The 24,438-nt window shown below is 44.9% G+C and overlaps 1 protein-coding gene across 1 annotated transcript in view; it reads left to right on the plus strand.

Moving 5' to 3' along the window:
- The window catches only part of POU6F2 (POU class 6 homeobox 2), a 366,489-nt gene extending 342,293 nt beyond the window's left edge, over positions 1-24,196 (plus strand). Inside the window, exons 7-9 of the mRNA XM_045286283.1 lie at positions 9,818-9,986; positions 19,392-19,560; positions 23,370-24,196. Of these exons, the coding sequence (XP_045142218.1) occupies positions 9,818-9,986; positions 19,392-19,560; positions 23,370-23,874 (843 nt within the window). The 3' untranslated portion in view covers positions 23,875-24,196. The remainder of the gene's footprint in view (positions 1-9,817; positions 9,987-19,391; positions 19,561-23,369) is intronic.
- Positions 24,197-24,438: the final 242 nt, after the last annotated feature.

Here is a 24,438-nt window from a genome sequence, read left to right on the forward strand (position 1 = left end):
ACTGTTAACCAAAAGGTTAGGGGTTCAAGTCCACCCAGAGGAACCTTGGAAGAAAGACCTGGTGGTTTTACTTCTGAAAAATCAGCCAGTGAAAACCCTACAGAACACAGTTCTTCTTGGACACACATAAGTCAGAATGAGCTTAATGGCATTTGGTTAGGAAACAAGAAATAAAATACAAAAAGAAAAGAAGAAAGCATCTCTCTCCTCATTCATCTGCAACAAAACAGAAGCATCCTTCTAAAACCTCAACCATTTCTTCCATTTGGCTTCTGATCCAACCAATGGCCAGAAACAGGACTGAGAACCTGTGCTTGGCCACGTCATCCATTCCTTCAGTAAGTGTGAAGATGTGTTTAATAGAAATATGCACTGACCACCAACCAAACACTAACCACACTGCCAGAAAGCTATCCATGAGGGTGGCCAACACTGACACCCTGAGCCCTGCCTTCCTGGGCTTCACAGTCTAGCAAAGGAGACAAAAGGAGATCTCCAGCAAGTGTGTGCCATGGACGTCACTGGCATCCTGAAGACACCCTTCATTTTTTGAATTCTAATATTCATCGAGTGTTTGATATGCATTACCCTAGAAATTGAGTGTAGCTCTGGAAAAGAAAGGTGTGGTCCTGGGACGCGTGGTTCCACATGAGTGTCCTGTAAAAGGATCCCATCCAAGGGAATGGGCACCAGGAAATATGGAGCCAAGTCTGAACACACCTCCTAGAAATGAAGGCCTTCTGCCTCACTGCGTCTGATCCTCCCTCTCAATCCAAATAACCGAAACCGTTCACTAGTGTACAAGCCACCCTCTTGTACCCCAGGTGCAGACTAGGCAGAGGTGCAAAGCGCAAAAGCAGCTGTCGTCGGGCCAGCTGAAATTCCTAGAGACCTCAGGTGTAGCAGGGTAGAACTGTCCACTGCTGGGTTTGGAATGACTGATTTCACCAAAGTAAATCACCAGACCTTACATATTTCTGAGGCACCTCCAACTGGACTTGAACTTCCAGCCTTTTAGTAAGTGGCTGAACCTCTTAACCATTTGCATCGCCCAGGGACCCCAAGAGTAAGTTTCTGTTGTTCTATACCATTAAGGACTGTCCCCTCTCCTCCTCGCTGCCTTGCCTCTTCTACTATTTACAGGGTTTCATTGGCTTCTCTACCTTCAAAATGACTTTCCAAGGAAAACAAGATTCTCGGTCTTTCATTGGTTTTTAAAATACTCGTTTCAACTGTTTGCAATGATCTCTGGGGAGACAAACGTGGCGAGATCAGCCTGTTCCCGTACAGTGTTCTAAAAACTATTTCTGTCAGTAAAGCCCAGTGGCAACATGCTCATAAGGTGATGAATTCATTAGAAATCATTAACATTTATGACAGCGTAGCTCTCACTCTCACCTCAAATGCCAGGGAAGGGTGTGTGGGTGACAGACTGTTGCCGTTGTTTAAAAGTACAGCCCTAGCCTGGAGGTAGACCCGTTTCCATCCAGAAGACTGGCCTAACTAAGAAATGACAAATATAAAGCAAGCACGGGGCCATGCCTCAAAACGATGTCCACTTTGTCTGTTCCATGCATCCAAAGGCATCCCCCAAACTGTCTCACAGCACCTATGGGCTCTGGAATAAAGCCTCGTTACAACCACAGGGACATATGCTCCCCTGCTGGTCGAACCACCCCCACCCTCTTCCCTGAAGAATGATAACAGGAGTGCCAGGGAAGAAACAGCCAGCCTCTTGGGGGTGTACCTTGCTCTTCCAACTCTGTCAGTCACATCACACAAAGAGGGGTTCACCTCACCATGCATGTACACACACCTCTCATGGTTCCACATGCTGAGAGAAGCCCTAGGCCTCCCTGGAAAGAGTCATATGAGAACCTTCCTGAGCCCCCAGACCACAGCAGCAACCAACAAGCTGGCCCCTCTTGTCTGAGGTCCCTACCACGAGTCTATCCCAACCCAGAAGAATCAAGGAACTGAGAATGGACCTGTTCAGAAACATCAAGAAAATAAATGAATGAGCCCTGGTTGAGCCTCCTCAGCACACATAGTAAAGTTCGCTAGGTGTATAAATCGGCAAGGCTGGGTCTCAGACAGAAAAGCTGTGATTCTGAGGATAGTCGATCATAAAATTCCAAGCGCCAAGAAGATAAAAAGCTCAGAGCTAGACATATAAGGATATTGCTCTTCAATTTTTCTTAAAGTATTATCTTTCACATTGAAGAAATAATATAGACAACCACTGAAAAAAAGAATCAAGGATTTCTATTGTACAGTAGAGAAGTTTCTCGATTCAGATCTTCATGTGATTTATGATAAGTGCTTGATTTCACAAAAGCCTAGTTCCAACAGTGAAATGAGTTATAAATGGCAGAGAGTTCCCTCAATCACATCAGAAGAAAGCCCACTATCACGGGGTGAACTGCAGAGCTTCCGGGCCAGATGACTGAGGGTGATGTTTTAATTTAATAAACATAGTTACCTTGTTAATTCCATACAAATAGCCCATGGAGAACCAGGAAAAGGAGCAAATCCCTCGTAGAAGAAATACAGCCTCACGGTAGCAGCGAGGCTGGAGTGACTTCTCACCTATTTTGGACTTGTCAGACAAGATCAACTGCTAGTTTGGTAACAGACCAAAGCCAAACTCACTGCCATCAAGTCAATGCCAAATCATATCAACCTTACAGGCAAGGGTAGACCAGCCCCTGTGAGTTTCTGAGACTGTCACCATTTACAGGAGTGGAAATCCCTGTCCTTCTCCCTGGGTAACAGAGGGTCAGCAAAAATGAGGGGAGATACAATGACACAACAGCCACCACAATGGACCCCTTTGTTACATCATTGGTGATCAGGAAGATGGCCCAGGAGAAGGCAAGGTTTTGTTCTTTCGTACATGCAGTCACCATGCTGCGAGCCCGAATAAGTGACAATTCACAAGAGCGGCCTCTCAGGAATGAAGCCTGAGTAAAATCTAAGGCTGCCAGCCAGTCTGGCTGATGATGTAGATCATCAGTGACGAACAGTCGAGAAGACTCCACCACGTTCCATCTGAGGTTTCAATGCTGAGAAAGAAAACACACCACCAGGATCCTGAAGTCCAGACAAGAGCTTCCACGGGATCCCATCAGCGACCCTTGGTGAGCAGTGCAAGAAAATACAAACCAGTAAAATATTAGGTTTTTTAAACATAAGGATCCCCATGCTCATCCAAAAAAAATAAGTAAAAATAGGAACAATTGACATCCTTCCTATGAAAATATTTGCTGGAACCCAAAAGTAATGTTGTGCTCTTTCCATGGGGCAACGACTGTGGCGTGTAGTAAGCTGCCCTCAGAGCTGCTATGGCCCCAGAACTCTATAAATGTGAATTAGCAATGTCCTCATAAACTGCACCGCCCAGCAGCATCTGTTCCAAGAAACACTCCTTCCAATCTCTTGTAAGATCCCCGCAACCAGCATCATCAGCATCATGTAGGAACAAAAATTGCTTAGCCCCACCTGAACCTGAATTAGAAACGCTTTGGGTGGGGCCCAGTGGGCTCTGTTCTGACAATCCCTCCAGGTGATGTTGACACATGCTGACTTTCGAGAACCACCCACTTCAATTATCTGTAAGCGATGATGGGGCCTCCAGCAAACCATTGTGCAGACTCTACTCACTGCCATCGGGTCGGTTCTGACTCATAGTGACCCTACTGAACATGGAAGAGCTGCCCCTGTGGGTTTCTGAAACCATATCTCTTTACTGGAGTAGAAAAAGGGGAGGGGGAAAAAGAGAAAGAAAAAACAAAAAAAATCTCGCTGACATTGTGTCACAGTGACCCTATAGGACAGAGAAGAACAGCCCCTGTGGGTTTCTGAAACTGGAACTGTTTATCGGAGTAGAAAGCCTGTCCTTTCTCCTGAAGGACAGCTCATGATTTCAAACTGCTGGCCTTGTGGTTCACAGCCCAATATGTAACCACTGCACCACCAGGGCTCCTACCACAGGAGTATACAGCTTCATCGTTCTCCCACAGGGTAGCTGATGGTTTCAGACTGCTAACCTTGTGATCAGCAACCCAATGTGTAACCAACTACCCTGCCCTACCCCCACGGCTCCCTCGCAGGCTTCTATTAACACTCTCCATGCCACCGCTCGGCCTATCCCTGTGGTTCACGATGGCAGGCTGAGGTCTCTGCACACGGCCAGAATCCTCCATGTGGCCTGGGCATATTTGGAGAGTTGTTTCGTTTTGTTTTGATTTCCCCTCCCAAAATGAATTTCCCTTTCTTTAACCCATTTGAATGGTACTGTTTATATGCATTTGCTTTTCCAACTTGTCTAGCACATTCTGTACTTTATTCCATTTTCCAAGATGCTTGTCAGCCCGTTATTTTTTATAGCAATTTTGAATCTAATTAGAAAAGGCTTCGTCCCAGAAACTAAACATTATTAAAGATATACTGCGTTACACATGAAAGATATATGGGAAGCGGTGGTGCAGGAAATCTAGAAAGCCTTTAATGTGTGCTTGTATTTGAATCTATTTTTGTTGAATATATTAAACACCCCAGCAGTGCCAACCAACACAAACAAACCAGTGAAGCCAGACCAGGAGAGCGGGCAGGAAGGGGGAGACGTTTTCGGTTTTGATTCCTATCCCTCCCTGTTTTGGGTCCTCTGTATAAAACTCAAAACCACACTCTCGGACTCGGCCATTGAGTAGATTCCTACAGGACGGACTTTACGCAATTCTCTCATTGACGCAAACTTTCCTCCTTTCTTGTTGATTCCCCTGCTCTCAGTCTCTTCGCTGCCCCCGACTCAAGGCTTGAAACAGACCAGGAAAGTGATTAGGAGATAAAGCTAAAGGGAAATAAACATCGACTTCTATTTTAAAAAGGAGAAACCACACTGTTCCCATGAAGTGCATTCCAACTCATGGCCACCTTCCCTGTGTCAGACCAGGACTGTGTGCCACAAGGTCTGCCACAGCTACGTTTTCAGACTTTGTCCCCAGGTCCCTCTGGGTGGACCCAAATGTTCACACACCCCCAGAGGCTACAGAGGCAGTCTAGTCAGGGTGTAGTATGTGAGCAGCCGATATGGTGTATAAACAGGAAATAATACAGAGAAAAGCAAGTTTGGGGTACTAGAAATACGAGGGTGAGTCAAAAAGTATTGCTGCAACGTCATAGAAAAAAACCCTTGTTCAACAACAACAGCAAAAATCAAAATGTGAAGCTATTGCCTCTCAGCAGATCCTCCATCTAGGTCTCTACGTTCCTGAAGGAGGTGTTCCATTTCTCTAACTCACACCACATCCAAATGGCCATTTCCGCATCCTGAAAATAAAAAGGGAGCCGAATCATCTTCCTTTAAGTGTCTTTGAGCTCAGGAAGTAAAAAGACATCTGAAGGGACAAGATCGGGGCTCTATGGTGACTGGGGTAAGGTTTCCAAAGGAAATGCTCACAGCACAGCCTTACTGCCCACAAGGAATGGGAAGTACATTGTCAAGGTGAGGGGGGAAATTCATCCTTGCAATTTCCTAGTTTGTTTGTTTGGGGTTTGGTTTTTTTCTTCCACCAATTCAGTTTTCAGTTTTCTTAAAACTTCTTCATAAGCCTCTGCTTTAGTGACTCCAACATGAGACGCAGCCTAGTCATTTTTCCTTTGCTGCACTGCATCTGAGGTAGGAATATTTCAATTGATTATTGTCTTATCCAGTGCCTCCGTGGCATTTTACCACAGCCAGAGCCAATAAAATATTGATGAAATGGTAAAATGGAAGACTATCTCATGATTCAGTAACTCAAAACTGTAAAAAGCTTTTGTCAAACAGAAGTACTTAGAAGGACAGCTCAATAGGTTAGCTGGGGTAGACTGACATGCAAATATACATCACATTTTATTAAGCAAATTAAAAATAGATTTAATCTTTAATGTGTGTCCCTACAGAATAAAATTTACTGAATTTGATTGTTGATTATGTGCTTGGCAGATTGGCTAATTACCTTAGGCAGATGCTTGATGCATATTAATTTGAGTTCCCGCATTGATTTTAACTACCTTTGCTTCCTAATCCAGCCTCCATTTAGCACCGTCGAGTGACTATAAGGCTACTTGAAATCTACCTGCAAGAAATTCTGTAGGAAAGACAACTTGAGCGAAGGATTGGAAAGCTGGGCTCGATCATTCCGCAGAACACCTGGCCTTGGGGCGCTCATCTCTGGGGTCCAGAGAATGATTAAAATTCTCATAATCACACCAGGCATAACGACTTGATAGAGATGTCATTTGGATCAGGTGAAAAATATATTACCAAAGGGAAGCAGAGAAGAAAACAGCTTCCTAAGCACGTTCATCAAGAATTGTTTTAAAGGTTTTATGTGAACTTAATGGAAGAAAAATTTTAAAAGTTTAGGAAATGACAAAGATTGGCAATCCCAAACCTTGACTGGGATGTAAAGCAACTGGAATTCTCATACTTTGCTGGTAGGCATATACAATGGTGCAACCGTTTTGAAAATCAGTTGGATAGATTCTTAAAAAGACAAAAATTTATCTCCATCATAATTCAAGAGTTGCATCCCTGGGTATTTACATAAGAGAAAGAAAAACATAAGTACACCCAAAGAATTGTACATAAACATTTATCACAGCCTCATTCACGAAGCCCCCTGCACAACCCACGCAGCCAGTAACTCAACTGTCCATCACCAATGGAATGGACCGACAGTTGGTGGTTCATCTGCAGTGGAATACTATTCCACAATAAATGGGCATGAACTGCTGACACACACAACAAAATGGATAAATCTGAAGGGCAGTGTGCCAAGCAAAAGAAGCCACATGCTAGAAACCTACATACTATAAGATCCCACCTCTAGAACCAGGCCAAATTAATACAGAGGGACAGAAAGCAGAACGGTGGCTGCCTGGGATTGAGGGCTAAATTGACTACAAAGGGGATGAGGGGCGTTTATAAGGGGACAGAAGTTTCTAGATCTTGGTTGTGACAAAACTCAGCAAACTCTTATCTTTTAAATGGGTGCTTGTTAATCTGTATAAATTATATCTCAATCAAGTTGATCGAAAAGGTGAAAACCGACATACACTGTGTTGGTCTGGATTGACTAGAGAAACAAATCCATAGACACTCATAGGTGTGTAAGAGACATTTTTATATCAGAGAGTAATTGTACATTTAGAAAATATCCCAGCCCAGTCCACCAGTCAAGATCAAGTCCATAAGTCCGATATTATCCCATATGTCCTATACCAATCTATAAATTCCTCTTCAGGCTCACACAACACATGCAATGATGCCGAATGCAGGAAGATCACAGGCCAGTGGGTGGAAAGTTTTGTGTATCCAGTGGCGATAGAAGCATCTCATCACTGGTGTGGGTCTCCACATGGCTCCTCCAGCTCCAGGGCTCTGGCTACATCAGCATAGTTCCATCAGGCTCAACATCAGTAACATTTTACAGGGAGTGAGTATGTGTCCCACCACCAGCAAGCTATTATCACCTTAGCACCTCCAAATGAGGTCATCAAGTTGCAACCTGATTGACAAGCTAAACTCCACCCCTTCACTCCTCAGTCTCAAATTGACAACAGATTATGTACCTACCACATACACTTACACTGGGACAGCAGTGACAAAAATGAAACTGAAATAGCCTGGGCTGGCCCTTATCTGCTGAAAAGGTAGGCACAGATAGGTGCCTGTTTTAAAGCCTTGCCATGCAATACATAAGACGTGGGTTTCATTCCTGATCAACGGGCCTCAGACTCAGTCATCAGCCCTCTGTTGGCCAGGAGAAGCTTTCATGGTGCTATGAGCTGATCAAGTTTCAGCAGAGCTTCCAAACTAAAGTGGACCCAGAAAAAAGGCCTGGAAATTAATTTCCAGACATCAACCAATGAAAGCCCTATGATCATGATAGTCCAATATGCGACCAATCATAGGATCATGCAATTTTTCTTTCAGTTGCACATGACATTATCATGAGTGGGAGGCCAACACAGCAGCAGCTAAAACCAACAATGATATACTTCTGCGAGGGTGGGGGTGCCTGTGAAAGCACTTAGAAAACCAAAAGGTGTGTCCGGAGAGGTGGATGGTGTGGAGGTAGAATTATCCCGTCAACAAAAGTGACTGCTGCTGGAGCGCTGTCAGGCCTTCATGAAGACCCAGGACCCAGAATCATTTCCCTTTCCTTTCTCTTTCTTCCCCTTGGCTGAGCTGCTCTTCCCACTCAGAGCCCAGTCCTTTAACAAACCAGTCCTTCATTAAACACATTTCATTCTCACATGTGGCATTGTGGCTAAGAGCTCAGGCCCCTACGTAAGGCCAGCTTGCAGCACATTAGCTGAAAGAACTATAAGTCATTTAACCTCACTGTGCTGCAGCCTCCTCATCTCTAAAGAAGTAAAATTAGGACCCACATGACAAGCTATGGAGAGAATGTAATGAGCTGGACCATGACTATCCTACACAGCTGTTGGCACCGAATAAGAAAGTAATTAACTGGCAGAGCACTGATGGCATAGTGGTTGCATGTTGGGCTGCTGGTTAACTGCAAGGTCAGCAGTTCCAAACCACCAGCCACTTCTGGGTGGAAAGACGGGGCATTCTGCTCCCATAAACAGCTACAGTCTTGGAAACCCACAGGGCCAGTTCTCCTCTGTCCTGTAGCGGCGCTATGAGTCAGCTTTGACTCAATGACAGTGAGACAGAGAGAAACATTACCAGATGTTTTTGTCCTGAAGAGTCTGTGGGGGCTTCAAATGGTTAATCACTCAGCTTCTAACCAAAAGGTTGAAAGTTTGAGCCCACCCAGAGGCACCTCAAAAGAAATACCTGGAGATTTACTTCTAATGGTATAGAGCGTAATTCTTCTCTGAAACCTACAGGGGTTTGGCCATGAGTCAAAGTCAAGAGCAACTTCTTAATTTGTCCTGGCTCTTCTAACGTCTACCTCTTCCCTCTTAATTGTCTATAGGATATCAGAGAGCATCTTTCCCAACTCCAGAGCAATCCACCCAGACTTGTCTGGGAGAACAGAAAGTGCCTATATCATATAACTCAGCCTAAATTGGATCCTCTAAGGCCCTGTAATGGAGGACATAATGGTTAAGTAGAGTCACAAGAATAAATTGGAGTTTTGAATTCCAAGTTGATCGGAAGCATTATATTTTATCAATGCTTATTTGAGAAGCCTTTCCAAGCTGTTACTACCCTGTAACAGAAAAAGTCCAGTGGCCTGTCAGGGTTGAGAAATGTCCAAAATTGTGTGCTCCAGCAAGCCAACCTGGAAATTAATAATATATTTAGAATCACTAAGAGAGGGGTGCAGAAAAAGTTTTTTAAAGAATTGCTGATAAAATGCCTACCAAGCACATGACAATATGCCATATATATATTATACAGTTATCCTTGCTTATTCTCTAGACCAAGCATGTCAAACTGGTGGCCTGCAGGCCGCATGCAGCCCCCAAGGTAATTTTTTGTGGCCCACAATGCTCTAAAATAAAATGAAAATAGTACTTAGGGGAGATCGAGGCAATACCATACACACAATCCCCCTGTAACATTTTATTTCAGAGCATCGTGGGCCACAAAAAATTACCTCAGGGGCCACATGCAGCCCGTGGGCCGCCAGTTTGACACCCTTGCTGTAGACCATGCACTTGTCCTGAGAAGTATATGACCTTTGAAATAAAATTGTTCAACTCCACTTGAAATTTTTATACCCTTGGAGTTTGTCCCCTGGTTTGTCATTCATGTGTGTATTTTTTACACCTCCCTTCCCTCATGTAGCTCCACCAACCCTCCCAGACGTCAGTGGGCCAAGCGGCCTCCCAAGGCAGCCTTCTGCACCTGGCTCACAGCCAAGCCTCCATGTCTCAAAGTCCAGTCCGGCAGGCTTCCTCCTCTTCCTCCTCATCCTCCTCCTCTTCAGCTTTGAGCGTGGGCCAGTTAGTCAGCAGTAAGTATTATCTGGCTCATTTTAAATCACCGTGGTCTTTCTACTGCCTGTTTGCAATCTCTTTCTTTTCTTGCTTTCCTGCTCATCCCGTCCTCCTTTCCTTCCCCTACCCCACTCACTCTCTGCTCTCTCCACCTCCCTCTCCCTCTCTCTCTCTTTCTCAACTGTACAGAAGAATCCTCTGGGTCTGCTACAAAGAACCCTGCCAATATTGGGATGTAGTCCATGCCCACTATGAAAAAATCCTCCCCAAAGCAACCCCCTTGATTAGTGCATGTGTGGGGGTCTAGTGTCCATCTGCAGTGGCTCCCAGTGTGCTGAGTCAATCCTGCCACTTCACAAGGTAGAAACTGATCAGTTTGCAGGGCATGAGCCACACCACTCAGAGCTGAAATAACCAGGAAGAGGCACTCACTCAGCCAGCAGGTCAAGCTGCTTTTCTGTGCCTCCGAAGTCCCCGCCGTTCTATTTGTAGGTGCCAGAGGAAATAAAAGAGCACTTTGTAACTGTGGGCAGGCGGGGTGTGTGCACAAAGAGCTGCCTCCAGGGGCATGTCAGGGAGCTGCCTGGACTGGAAGCAGGTGGGAGAATCTCTGAACCACCACTCATAACATAAAATCAGCCTGCATTTTGCTTCCTGGAGTAGGAGATTATATATATGTGTTTTAGAAACGGTATTTGGGCCCAAGTGAAGACAGCCTGTTTATACATGCAAATAGAAGAATGCTAAAATGAACAGAGCAAAAATTTAACTCAATGTTTATTCACCTTGGATGCAATTTTTGCCTATCTATAAAAATCACAGTAGACCAGAACATGTACACAGGTATAGAAAGGGATAGGAGCTCAGGACACACAGAATCCAGGAGTAAGAATGGTGATGCCAGAAGGGTAAGGGGAAGAGGGGGAAAAAAAAGGAGGAAAGGGGAACCGATTGCAATGATCGACACATAACCATACACCCCTCTACAGCGGGAAGAACAACAGACAACATGGGAGAAGGGAGACAGCGGTTTGTGTGAGAGATGAAAATAATAACAATGTACAATCTATCAGGGGTTATGGGCAGGGGGTAGAAAAAACAAAGAACTGGTACTGAGGGCTCAACAGAAAGTAAATGTCTAGAAGAGAATGAGGGCAACATATGTACAAACATTCCTGATTCAATTGATGTATGGATTGTGTTAAGAGTTGTATGAGCCCCCAATAAAATGATTTTTTTAATTGCAGTAAATCTGCATAGCTTGTTATTCATCAAGGGAATAAAAAAATCCAGTCATTTACAGGATTAAGACATTGAAAAGGCACTTATGCCATAAGTTGAAGACTCATGTGCATAAATCTGTGTTTGGTCAAGTGGCGAGAATGACCTGTTATACATGGACAGGAAGGATCATCAGATACCAGGGGCTAAGTCTAGGTGCACAAAGCAAAATGGAGGGTCTTTCTGTCCTCCTCTCAAGCAGCACCTATTCGTATCATTCTATGGAGAGCTCAGGAGAACAGGTGCCTATAGAGTGGAATAGAACATGAACGACTGGAAAGATATTGGGATGCCCAGGTGCTCTTGATCTTAAAGGTGGGGCGGTACCACATGGTTTTAGAGAGCATAGGAAGTTTGCCATCCACCTGTTATGTTAGGTTTTTAGATCTATCTAGCTGGCAATTGGGGCCAGACACGTCAGTCTTACTGGAATAAAATGAAGGATAAAATGAGCTTCACTATTACTAGGTTTTCTCCCAGTAGGATCTATTTGATGGATGAGTGGGAATAACAAGGTATGCTCTAGTCATTTACCACAATAGGACAGGGAAAGATTAGCTGATTTCAGAAATTAAGGACCTGCCCAGCTATAGAGGTGTTTGATGAGCCAAGTGGAATTTGAACTGCCTCATAACTAATAGAACACCTAACTTCAATATGATGAATACAATGAAGAGGCCACATTTCGATCTTGATGTGAAATGAAGAACCGGGGAGGGAGAAGCCTTTACTGCACCCGCCCATGAAACAGAAAATTCTCATTCATATGCAGAACCTGGGTGAGAAACCCATACCAACTCTATAAATTCTCTGGTTATTTGAAAGGGAGCCCTGGAGGCATAGGGATTTCATGTTGGGCTGCTAACTGTCAGGTTGGCAATTCAAACCCACCAGCCACTCCAAGGGAGAAAAAAGAGTCTATCTGTCAGGGTTTCTGAGACTATATAAGCCTTTATGGGTGCTAACAGCTTCATCTCTCGCACGTGGAGAAAGGGGGTTGCTTAAACCTCTGATGTTGTAGTCACCTAGAAGCCCATAGCTTAGCTCACTGGGCCTCATGCGCCTTCATGTGAATGCTCATGTTCAGGTATCAACACTGGCACGAGCCAGATCCTGGGCCATTCTCTGTCAGAAGGGTCGACTTTAGTCTGATCTAGAAACAGTGACTGTCCCTGTGTGAAAAGTGTAATGTGTAACAGAGCCAGGAAGAGAACCCTGCTTGTGGGACTCAAAATGGGTCTGCATTGTACACCAGGCAGCTGCCTTCCAAAGCAGCTGCTTATGCATGGCCTTTTGAATGACATAGAGATGTTAGACCATCTAAATATTTTTCAAGTGGTTGCTTTTAAGGCAAGGGATCTCCTTTGTGCCAAAACAAAGAGAACAAATGAGACACCACACATCTGATGGAATGTGTATCCAAGAACGAAATGTGCTGAAACTTCACTCAATCTATAGATGGGTGAATTGGGGAAGCTTAACCACACATATCAGACGTCATTGTTACGTAGGTTGAACTGCAGAGTGGGAAAGAGGGAGATTTTAGTAGTAGGTTGCAAACTGAAAAAGAAAAAACCATGTATTGAGTACTGTGTGTATGCTAGACACACTACCATGGAGTCCATTCTGACTCATAGTGACCCTGTAGGACAAGGTAGAGCTACCCCTCTGAGTTTCCTAGCCTGTAACTCTTTCTCCCATCTTACTCTCTTGAAGCAGCTGGTGGATTCAAACTGCTGACCTTGCAGTTAACAGCTCTACTCATAACCACTACACCACTAGGGATCCAGATGCAGAGGTAGGAAAAACAAAACAAAACAGAAACAATGTATGATCCCTACCCTGGGAGAGGTCATGAGCTGGTGGCAACCAAGCCAAGGTACATAAAGGGAAATAAATAGTAAGATCAACACATTATATAAAGGCTATGGCAATAAAGGAAATTGATGCAGATGGAGACAAACAGAAGGACTCCTTGGATTTGCTAATCCTTGAATTGAATTGAGTTGAATTGAATTGCTAATTGACCAGAAAATCCCCACAAGAGGATAAGTCATAAATCTGAACAAGGTCAAACTGAATTTGAACCTTGGGTCAAAGTTATGGTCAATAAATACTCCATGATGTAATCATAGACTCTACCCCCAGTGTGGCCCAACATGCCATTGTCCCCGGTTAACTAGACCATCCAGAAATCTTCTCCAATTTAGGCAAAGAAATGTAGAATTAATACTTCAGTAAAGTATCAGTATAGTCATATGCAAAAGACAGCACCTCTGAGGGCAGAATTACCCTTGTTAAACCCTATGCATAGACCTGTTCATATCACCTGTGCCCCTTTCCCCACGAGAAAACTTGCTCAGTCTCTGTAGTCATCAGATGTGCTGACTGTTTCCAGAAGTAAGGTTTGAGGAAAGTTTAGAAGGAAAGTCAAATATCTTCATAAATGTCTCCACTTAAGATTTGCAATGTGCTGTTTTATAATAAGAAAAATGTGGGGAGTTGATTATTCCTTAGGTTTGGGTTTGTTGGGGTTTTTTTCCAGTGTACTTCTTTTAAAACCTCTGGTTGTGAGCTTCATCCTTGCATAAGAGGACTGATCGCTAGTCCCAGACAAAACAAAGTTATAAAGGGAACACAAAGATGCCTGGCAATTCCTTACAACACAAGGAAACCCTTGGTTCACGTGATCACAATTCAACCCATTCTCCACAACCCAGTGAAGGCACTCTCTTGCGAGTACACTGCTCTCCCAAATTGCATTGCATGTTCCCGAATGATTTCTTATTTCTCAGAAGTATTTGGCAAATACTTCACAATTATTTGCTGTGAAACTAGCACTGAAAAGCAGCCAGAAGTTAATTTAAGTTCATTCAGGGTTACCAGCTTCTTTAAAGGATGTATCCTTCTACTAAATAATCCCACAGTATGAGTCACGGAAAGAGGATGGTGAGGGAAGGAGACTGCTCATCTTGTTAGAGATCCTTAGTATTCATGCCCAGGCTGACAGGAGGAGTAAGCTTCAAAAGAAAATCTATCCTGAGCCATCCCTCCTGAATGTTTGACTCAGTATGGGCTCAGTGCTCATGCAAGACAATCCTATCAAAAAGGTTGTTCTTGCACAATGTACCTCATGCCCCTTCCCACTCCATGCACTCCAGATATGATTTGGAAACTGCCATCATTTTACTGCTGAGTCACTGCCCATTTATCATGCCAGTTTTCCTGAACCTCTCAGCTAATTAATATCTCTGCAGGTTGATCTTCTGGCTCCTCTCACCAGGGTCAGATTTGGGGTAGGCCCTGTAGTCATTAGTATTGCTTTCTAAGAATATCTCTAAAATATTGGGCTGTCTTACTGTGCAATAAATTTCTCTAAAGGTGGCCCCAGAGGCTAAAGGTGTTGGATCAACCTTTTGAGGATCGAAAGGTTCCCCCTGAGGTTCCCATCTAGGTGGCCTCAGATCTATCCTTAAAATTAACCCAAACCAACCTCCTGGGGCCAGAGGACTGAGCAGCAGAAGCCAGATTAACCCCTCCCAGGATGAAATCTTAACGTCTGAGCTAGACATCAAGCCAGAGTAACATTCCAGAGAATCCTCCAAGGACCACCTTCACCTCTTGCTTCCCTCCTCAACCAGAAGAGTATTCATCTCCCTTAATGAAGGAGAACTATTTGAACAATAAGAAAAACCTCAAGAGTTTAAGACAGAAACTTTGGGACCAAAAAATATACTTTGATTAATCCTTTGATTAATTCAGAACATCTTTCAGATACCATTTAATGACCATTTAAGAAAACGAGTTCCACACATTTATAATCAGAATGAACTACTCTTTGTCCAGGAGAGAACTTCCTCTTTGGCTAAGGAACCCTTTTGTGGTCTTCAAATCCATGGGGATACAATCACATCACTGCCTTTTGGCATCTAACTTTTGTGGAAGAGAACATGAATAGAAAGAAATCAGTTCACAACCAATAATCAGCAAATTGCACTAAGAGATACTGAGTTCTCCTTGGGCCTTTGCCAGTACTCCATCACCCTGTTTCAATTTCCCTAGAATTCCTATCTGATCCCCTCTGCAGGTGCAACTTGGAGTAAGACAAGAAGGAAATGTGTGGGAAGAGAAAGAAGGAATTCAACTTCTCATGTGATGAGCACCTGAGAGCCTAAAAAGTGACAGTCATGGACTTAATGTGAACTCCCAGCAACCCTGTGGTACAGAGCACAACTACCCCTCCCTCTGGGTTTCTGAAACTGTCATGCTTACTGGAGTAAAAAGCCTTCTCTCTCTCTCTCTCTCTCTCTCTCTCTCTCTCTCTCTCGGCATCTGTTAGGTTCAAGCATTAGAGTGAAATTAATGAGAATCCACACAGTCCTTCTCAATGCATTGGGGCTGAAAGTCCACAGCCTTCCTTCTGACTGACGCCTCATCAGGCATCTGAGGACCACACACCACACAGGCAAAGTTCCTTTGGGGTCTCAGGGAACTGACTGGAAGGCAAAACAAATCAAGCCAATCGAAGGGTAGGGGGAAAAACACATGGCATAATCAATTTACAGGAAACAGCAACCAAATCACGCTCTCTTAGTCTGGTGCCGTCAAGTGCAGTCTAACTCATGGCAACCCCGTGCATGCTCTGCGAGCACAGATGTGGGAGGAGCAAAACATTGTGGGGCTGGAAATGACGGAGTAGACCTGCTCCATGGGGTGGCCAAGGCTGCAACACCTGATGAAAGCAGATTGCCAATGTGTGGAGAATGTGTGTTAAGTTTGAACCGCTGACCTGGTGGGACTCCAGATGGTCTTTCAACAGCTATGACCTTTTGGAAGTAGATGGTCAGGCGTTTCAATGCATCTTGTGGGGATTCATACGGCCAAGCTTTGGGTTAGTATTTGAGTGTGTAACTTCATGGCACTCCAGGACTCTTAGGACCGGAGTAGGGCAGAAGAAATCCTTACAGATTAAAGACATACCAAAACCAGACCCACTGTTCACCGCCATAGAGTTATTCCAACTCATAGGGTTTCCAAGGCCATCAGTTTTTTAAGAAGCACAAAGCCTCAGCTGTCTCCCTTAGATGTGCTGCCAGATTTGAACTGCTTACCTTGCTGCTAGTAGTCTAATGCGTACCTGACAACGCCACCAGGGCTCAGTTCACCCAAAACCAAACTTACTGCCATTGAGTGGATGCCGACTCATAGAGCCACTATAGAACAGGGCCTCTCTAATAGAAAATGCCTTCTGTGGGTTTGTGAAACTGTAACTCTTTACTTGAGTGGAAAGTCTCGTCTTTCTCCTGAGGAACCACTGGCGGCTTCAAGCTGCTGACTGACCTTCGTGTGATCAGCCCAGCATGCACTCCTCCAACCAGCAGAGTGCCTTAGATGGTTAGCAGTCAAACACAAAAGTACTGGTAGGCAGAGGTCTGAGAAAAACAGGAAATGAGGAGGAAGAGGATCTAAGGGACAGTCACTGGTTCCAGCTGACCAACTTTCTCCCAAAGCAAATGCGGACCCACCTCCGCCTCAGCTTCCAGAACATCACGAGGAAAGTGACCATCTCAGTGTTTCATTAGAAATCTTCTGATATTTAAATATTGGCAAATAATTCAAAGTATTTTTAGGTACTAGGCAAGCCGAGTTTTATTTGCAGGCTGCTGGTTTACAACTTCTGTGCTGGAAATTTTAAAATGAAATAAGAGCAAGAGCTCAGCACTGCTATGAGCTTGAGTGTGACCTCCCAGGATCCTTAGGGGACCCTTGAAGCAGCTCCAGGCTGGTGTGCTGGTGGGATTTAAGATCCATAGCGCAGCCTCCACTGGAGACAACCCAAATACATATTTAATGGCAAAATGTTGTCAGTCTTTTGGAAGAAAATTGGGGGATTAAAAAGACAGTGTTTCAATTCATCCTAACATCTAGTTAAGTTTCACATTACCCCTGTTCCCTGCCTCAAATCCACACATACAAAGAGATTCTCAGCTTCGCTGTAGAGACATATTCACCTCCCTAATACACACTCAAAAATCCCTGGTGGTGCTGTGGGTTAAGCAAACTTCACAGCTCCACAGGAGAATGATGTGGCAATCGGCTTCCACCAAGGGTTGCCAGCCGTGGCCACCCCACGGAGCAGGTCTACTCTGTCAGTCCCAGCCCCACAAGGCTTTGTTCCTCCCACATCTGTGCTTCTCTGCGTTCTGTTCCCGATGATCCTCCCCCATTCTCTGAAAGAGGGAGAAGATGGTGAACACACTAGACAGCTAACCAGCAAGTTGGAGGCTGGAGTCTCTCCCCCACTCTCCGCCCCCCCCCACACACACACACACACAAGGGTGCCTTACAAGAAAGGCTTGACAATCTACTCTGGAAAATCAGCCATTGAAATGCTACAGAACGGATGCGATGCTACCCTGTTACACGAAGGGATGTCATGAGCTCTAGTCAGTTCGGTGGCAACTGGTGATGTCCTCCCAAAGCTGCCCCTTGGATAAGGCCCAGCTGAATTCCCCTCCTGCCAGGTCTTCTCTGCACATTCTAGTGGGGCAGCACATCATGAGTCTCTGATTAGTCTCTGGCTGGTGTGTTTCACTGATTGTTTTTTGTACGTTTGTATCGATCCCCCAGCCCCTATAGACTGTTAACTCCATAAAGGCCAGGGCTGCTGCTTATATTTCTCTTGCCCCTTCCCGCCACTCAATGAGGATACCCAGCAGCCCCTTAAATAATGCGTACCATTGGATTGCTGTGGTCACACCACTTTTCAATCCATCTTTGCCCAGCAAAATTGTGACAAAAGGCACATAAAAAAATCGACAAGGCTTTTTTTACTGAGAAGTTACACCTAGGTTTCAGATTCTGTTGACAGCGTCTGTTTTACTTTAGCAGGGATGGATTCCTCTCTTGCAACGAGAGAATCTGTACGTGAAGCTCCAAGCCCACCTGCAAGCACTGACCTCTTTATTTTTAAGGCCTTAGAAAACAGTGGCCCTTGGAATGCAAATGTTTATGTCTTGCCAGGATAACAGGGTTATCCATAGCCCTGAGCTGGACAAGGACTAGAATTTACTGAAGTTGATGGGTTCTTGTACAGAAAGAGGAATAGAAAAACGTTCCCCCTAAGTCTCAGGAGTGAGGTGAACAATAGAGGCAGCTCGCTGGGAGGCGGGCTTCACCGCAGGCGGGATTGAGCAACACTTTGAAATCTTCCGCCATCCTCGTCCCACGCTGACTCCAGCCTGGTGTGTGCTTTCATTTATCCAGGGATCAGTAGCCAGGGGGGGGAAAGTTTCATTCTCCAGCTGTTGTGTCATTTCCCTTGATAAGTCCTAAATTGACCGCCTTATCCGGCACCAAAGGAGCCTTCCCGTGGTCGGCATTTTTTATTATGTGCCGCCGTTTCAGGGGACGAGGCGGCTGTGTCGGGAAACTGCTATGGGGGAGAAAAATCAATATTGGTCTCACAGCTTCATAAGCATGCTCTTCTGAAGTCATCAGGCAATACGATCGTCTACTGAAGACGGCCAGGCAGTGCAGTGGTTAAAATGCTCGGCTGCTTACCAAAATGGTCGGCAGTTCGAATCCCCCCGCTGCTACAAGGGAGCAAGAAAGATGGATGGCAGCTTTTGAAACCGCAGGGAGCAGTTCTACTCTGTCCTTAAAGGTGGCTGGGCATCGCAAGAGACTGCATGAGTGGGCCGGCTGCATCAGCGATCGAGTGAAGGAAAAACACCAAAACGATTTCCTTCAAGACTATCCTTTTAGCACCAACGGTTTCAATAAGGACATTTCACTGGAAACCCTTTCATTTTCATTTGTTTTGTACACATGGATCTATTTGCAGGCGAAACAGGAGTTGCCCTAGGAAACGTGCTTTTGTTTGGGGTAGAAACAAAATGTTTCTATCCGGGACAGAAACATCTGCAAGGGTGACTTGTGGCGGTGTCAGGAGTTGAAAATGGAGGCGTAGGTGCCTCACCTGGGAGACAAAGAGAACATCCCCAGGTGCTGTTCCCCCACCCTCACCCAGGCCTTGCTCTGCTACGAAAGAGAGCCACTTTTCTTACAAACCATAATGAACAGATAGGACTCGGGTGTGTGTTGACGTATTGATCCTATTTTTAAAAACATCTCCACAGATCCTCAAACGGCAGCGGGTGAGGTGGATGGGGTTAATCTGGAGGAGATCCGAGAATTTGCCAAAGCTTTTAAAATCCGGCGCCTGTCCCTTGGCCTGACCCAGACTCAGGTGGGACAAGCCCTCAGTGCCACAGAGGGCCCCGCGTACAGCCAGTCGGCCATCTGCAGGTAACCCGCGCCCGCATGCTGTCACCTCTCCTGGCCAGGCCTCGGTTGGCCTGGCAGATCAGCTTTCCTTCGTCGGGTGGGCAAACCCAAGGAGCGGAGCATGGGAACAGTTAGGGGTAGTAGCTATATGTTGGGGTGGGTGGGGTGGAAATAAAGATGCTGGCACAGGCTCAGGGACCTGGCTTGACAACCCCTGTCAATTCACAAAGAACCACCAAGGCGGTCTTGGTACCAACATTCAGTCCCAAGCCAGGGGGGCTTCCCTCCAGGCCCACCCTCCAATACCCCAAGAGCCATTGTTCCCTGTCTGCAAAGAGAGGTCCTGAGCACTGTACAGCTGTCAGTGCCATTGCTTTATGGCTCCCACCGTCTCTCCCAGGCATGGCTATCCTATCCGCCCACCCTCCAAAAATGAGCCATCGCAATACCTTTCAAGGGGTGATTTCACTTGCCTGGCCAGACCCAGCTTTCAAAGCACATCTGAAAAAGAAGCAACTGTTTTCTGTGGCTCAGAAAGGGGTAGTGGGAAGCTGGCCCGCCCTGCTCCCCCAAGATGAAATAACTATGTGATAGATCCAGCCTTGGTTGTGTTCAAGTTGATCTGGGTGAAGCCGTCAAGCAGCAGATCCCACGCATGCATGTGTGTGTTGCACTAATCCTGTGTTTATGCATGAGGTAACAAAGGCACTTCGGTAAGAGCTTTTTCCTCTTGGGCAATGCCTTATGGGTCCTCCTCCATCAGGAAAAGCCAAGAAACCAACTCTAAACTCATTTAAGTGGATTTTGTTCTTGGTGATCCATGAAATGCTGTCTTTTTATCTGCTCTTTATACTTTTAATGTATTCCCCAAAGGACGGAAGTGTACTTTTCCTGCAGTTTAAGACTAAGGTTATAAATAACATCAGTATGGGGTAGTTGCTTGCAGCTCACATTTTGCTCAATGATTTTCCATAAAACCCATTGATTGTTGTTAAATACAAAAAGCACCATAGGATCCTCTCACTTCTATGGCCTCCCCTACTGTTTTTTCTTATAAGATACCTCCCTGTAGAAAATAACCTTTATTCAGTCTATACAAGGGTACCACTGCTGGGAAATTTGTTTCAAGGCTTGTATATGTTATTCCAAACGACATGTACTGAAGCATCAACACTAACAAGCAGCATCAATGATATGAATACTGCTGCTGCTCCCTGCTGGGCAGCATTACTTTTGTTTCATCTTGACAGGCTTGTGATAAAGGCAGCCATGGGTTTTTAAGTTCTTGCCAATTTGTTATTGTTGCTAAATTCCTCCTTGGCTTATTCTATTTTAGTTTTGGTCCTAAAGTGCCATTTCCTTGTTTGAGTTTTGGGCTATGTACTGTTTTCACCAATCCTCTGGTGTTTCTTGAGTATTCCCAGTCAAAAATGTTGATTTCCAAAGTCTCCCCGGGAGGAGGGGAGCCAGTAACACTATGGCTGAAATGAAGTGAGACCTTGGAAATTTACTGTCTAATAAAACTTGCTAGGGACCTTAATGAGCATCCTTGCTTGAACCGCCAGTGTTTCACTGAGGCAGCCTTCCAAGCCATGTACCAAGAAAAGATAGAGAGTGTTGAAAGAGCCCTAACCATTTCCATTCATTCAAAAAGTGGAAGGGAGACTTCCTTTGAATCTACACACCCAGGTGTCATGTTCTTCTTGCCTAGGGTAACTCGTAGACTCTGCTTTGACCAGTCACACACAGGAAGGTCACCTCCAAGTTCCCCAGAGCATGCTTCTTACAATCTTTGCCCCCGAGTACTAGGAGCTGAAAAGCCCGTATCTTACTATCAAGAATGTAAGCATTAGGACTTTTATGGCAAACAATGGCAAAATGTGGTGTGTGGCAAATTAACAAGGTGATGACGGGCTTTGTGGAGCTTGCCACAAGTGACAAGTTTAGGAAGTGACATTCAATGGTTAGCTCCCTTGGTATGGAAAGCAAAATGTACTTCTTCCCGCTTGGACTGGTACTGGAAGTCAGGTTGTTTTAAAAATAAACAATTCCTTGAACTACATATGGGAGTGTATGCTATGGAAATCACATTAAAATTTCATGTTGTTTGTGCTGCTTATCACATTTCTAAAATGCAGGGCTGAAGATAAGATCGTGGCATATAAAGGCAGCCTAGCTTTATTGTGTTCTTTTGTGAGCCTCCTTATAAAATATCTCCTGACCGACTCAGGCGGGCGCTCTTTAGCTCTATGCAGTCATGCCATCTGCAATCAACCGACTAGCTTTCAACAGCTTTGAACGCTTTAGACGAGAAGGAAATTCTCAGTAACCAAAGTTGTCACACTGGCTGGTTGTGAATCTGCATATGGTACAAACAGACAAACAAAGAAAAAGGAATAGGTCCCTTTTTTTTGTATTTCATCAAGAGTGAGGGCACATTTGGTACCACGATGACCTCTTAAAACACTCTATATAATTTTGTCCAAGTTGCTTCATATTTTTTAAGTCAATGTACCAGAGAATTGCTGATGGCAATTGGTATATGGAAGACCTCGTTTACAGAAAATGATATCATTCAAGTACACTTTGCAGATATCGCGCATTAAACACAGCTTGGTGCCCTGGTGCAAAAGTACACCACTATGCTGGACCTATTTGGATGGCCTGAGCTCACCCAGGGGTGGGCTGCTCATAGTAATTACAATGTGTCCAGCTGGTTGAATAGGACAATAAAGTAGCAATGGGCTCTGTTTTACCTGGAAAAGGAGCACGTTGTTAACTTCCGTATGGTGAAAATTGTGTGCTACCCAAAGAGAGAGCGCAAGCGAAGATGAGACACACAAGAGAGACTGGGGGACATGAAAGGAACTTTGGCCAGTGGCCATCTGTGACTATAATAATAACTAAAACATTTTTCATTACCAAGTCAATGGGGGGAATGTAAAGAAAGCCAAACGTTGTCCCAGAAGAGAAGCTCGTACTCTGTTAGGAGTGAAAGAAAGGGAGTTTTATTGAGAAAAAATAAATATAGCTTGAGCTGGACAGTGCAAAGTAAAAATACTAAGCATTTCACTGTTCCAAGGAGTTATCGGGGTCTCTAGACATAAAGAAGAAAGGAAGGAATGGGAGGAGGGTTAGAGATTGATTTTAAATAAGGTCAATGCCAGCTTGAAGTCCTTTGAAATGTAAAGGTGGGCACTAAACAAGAAGGCAAAAGTCGCTGCCTTAGGTAAATGGGTCCCCACCCCCGGAACAAACTGTTTATATCTTGACACATTCTCCCTGTGAACAAATGCTTCACATCCAGACCTTTCGCTTCCTGGGAATGTGTTTTGGCGCCCGTTCATTGGTGCCTCCAGTTGGAAACTTTTCTGTGTACAATATAAAGCATATAAAGAATAACTTTAACATGAAAGAACGTGACAGTGGTTGCCATTGATGTCACTTCCAGCTGTTAATTTTTGCCTTAAGGATTCTGAGGATTGGGGACAAAGGGCTGCTGTAGTGAAATTCAAAGCTTAGAACTCACTCTGAGTTGATAAGAAAAACTCTGAGGTGGCTTCTTCCTCTTTTCCCATTGTGATGTCCCCGTGTCTTGCTGTCTCTCTCCTCTCTGACCCTCTCACGGGTGTGTGGACTGAGGGTTGCATGCTCTAGCATGAGGCATGTGGGGGGAGGGCAGGCATTGGCTGAGGGTGGGGGTGGCCACCTTGCAGCTGGCTGTTAATATGGAGTGAATTCGCTCTGCCAGTCAGTCAGGCAGGCAGGCAGGAGGCCCACCCTGGCAGAGGACTCAGTGTAAGACTGTTCTTTTTCAATTTTCCCCCCAGACACACCATCCTGAGAAGCCACTTTTTCCTACCACAGGAAGCCCAAGAGAACACTATAGCTAGCAGTCTGACAGCCAAACTGAACCCTGGCCTTTTGTATCCTGCCAGGTTTGAAAAGCTGGACATCACCCCTAAAAGTGCCCAGAAGATCAAGCCGGTGCTTGAGCGGTGGATGGCTGAGGCTGAGGCCCGCCACCGAGCAGGTATGCAGAACCTGACCGAGTTTATCGGAAGTGAGCCGTCCAAAAAGCGCAAGCGGCGCACCTCCTTCACCCCCCAGGCCCTTGAGATCCTCAATGCCCACTTTGAGAAGAACACACATCCCTCTGGGCAGGAAATGACCGAAATTGCAGAGAAGCTGAACTATGACCGGGAAGTAGTTAGAGTTTGGTTCTGCAATAAGAGACAAGCCCTGAAGAACACGATCAAACGCTTAAAGCAGCATGAGCCGGCCTCCGCACTTCCTCTGGAGCCCTTAACAGACTCTCTGGAAGAAAACTCCTAAAGGGATGCCCACCACGCCATCAAGAACAAAACCCACTGAAACACCGCTCCACCCTTGGGACGGTCAGAAACAAACAAATGTTTTAAAAAATTATCTACACAGCCCCAGTCATCACCCTTGTAAGTAAAGGACAAAGAAAACTACCAAATGGACAGAATGGTTTCTATGTGTCCGTTGGTTTTCCAAAAACAAACAAAAAAGATTTTTTTTGAAAATTTTTAAACAAGGAATATACCACACTGAAGGTGTGTATGGTAGGATAGTTTTCTCACCCCACCTGTCTCCCCAAAGCATTTTTTAATGGACTTAAAGAAAACCAAATAACCACATACTCTTTTCTGTATACGAAGAAAATGTGAACACATTTTAAGGGGAAAGAAGTAAAAGCAAAACTAAACTAAACCAAAAACAAAAACAAAAGCCCCACCACGCAAAATGGCAAACAACAAGCAAACAGAAACTTTTACCTGTGAAACGCGAATACAAGCCTGCCACCTGGAGGAAGGGCTGCATCCTTTCAGGTACCAAGTGCTGATTCACTACGAAACCTATTAACCAAAGTCT

Source organism: Echinops telfairi, unplaced genomic scaffold, assembly GCF_000313985.2.
Source record: "Echinops telfairi isolate 266 unplaced genomic scaffold, ASM31398v2 ScPeMD7_7;HRSCAF=31, whole genome shotgun sequence".
Classification (NCBI taxonomy): Eukaryota; Metazoa; Chordata; class Mammalia; order Afrosoricida; family Tenrecidae; genus Echinops; species Echinops telfairi.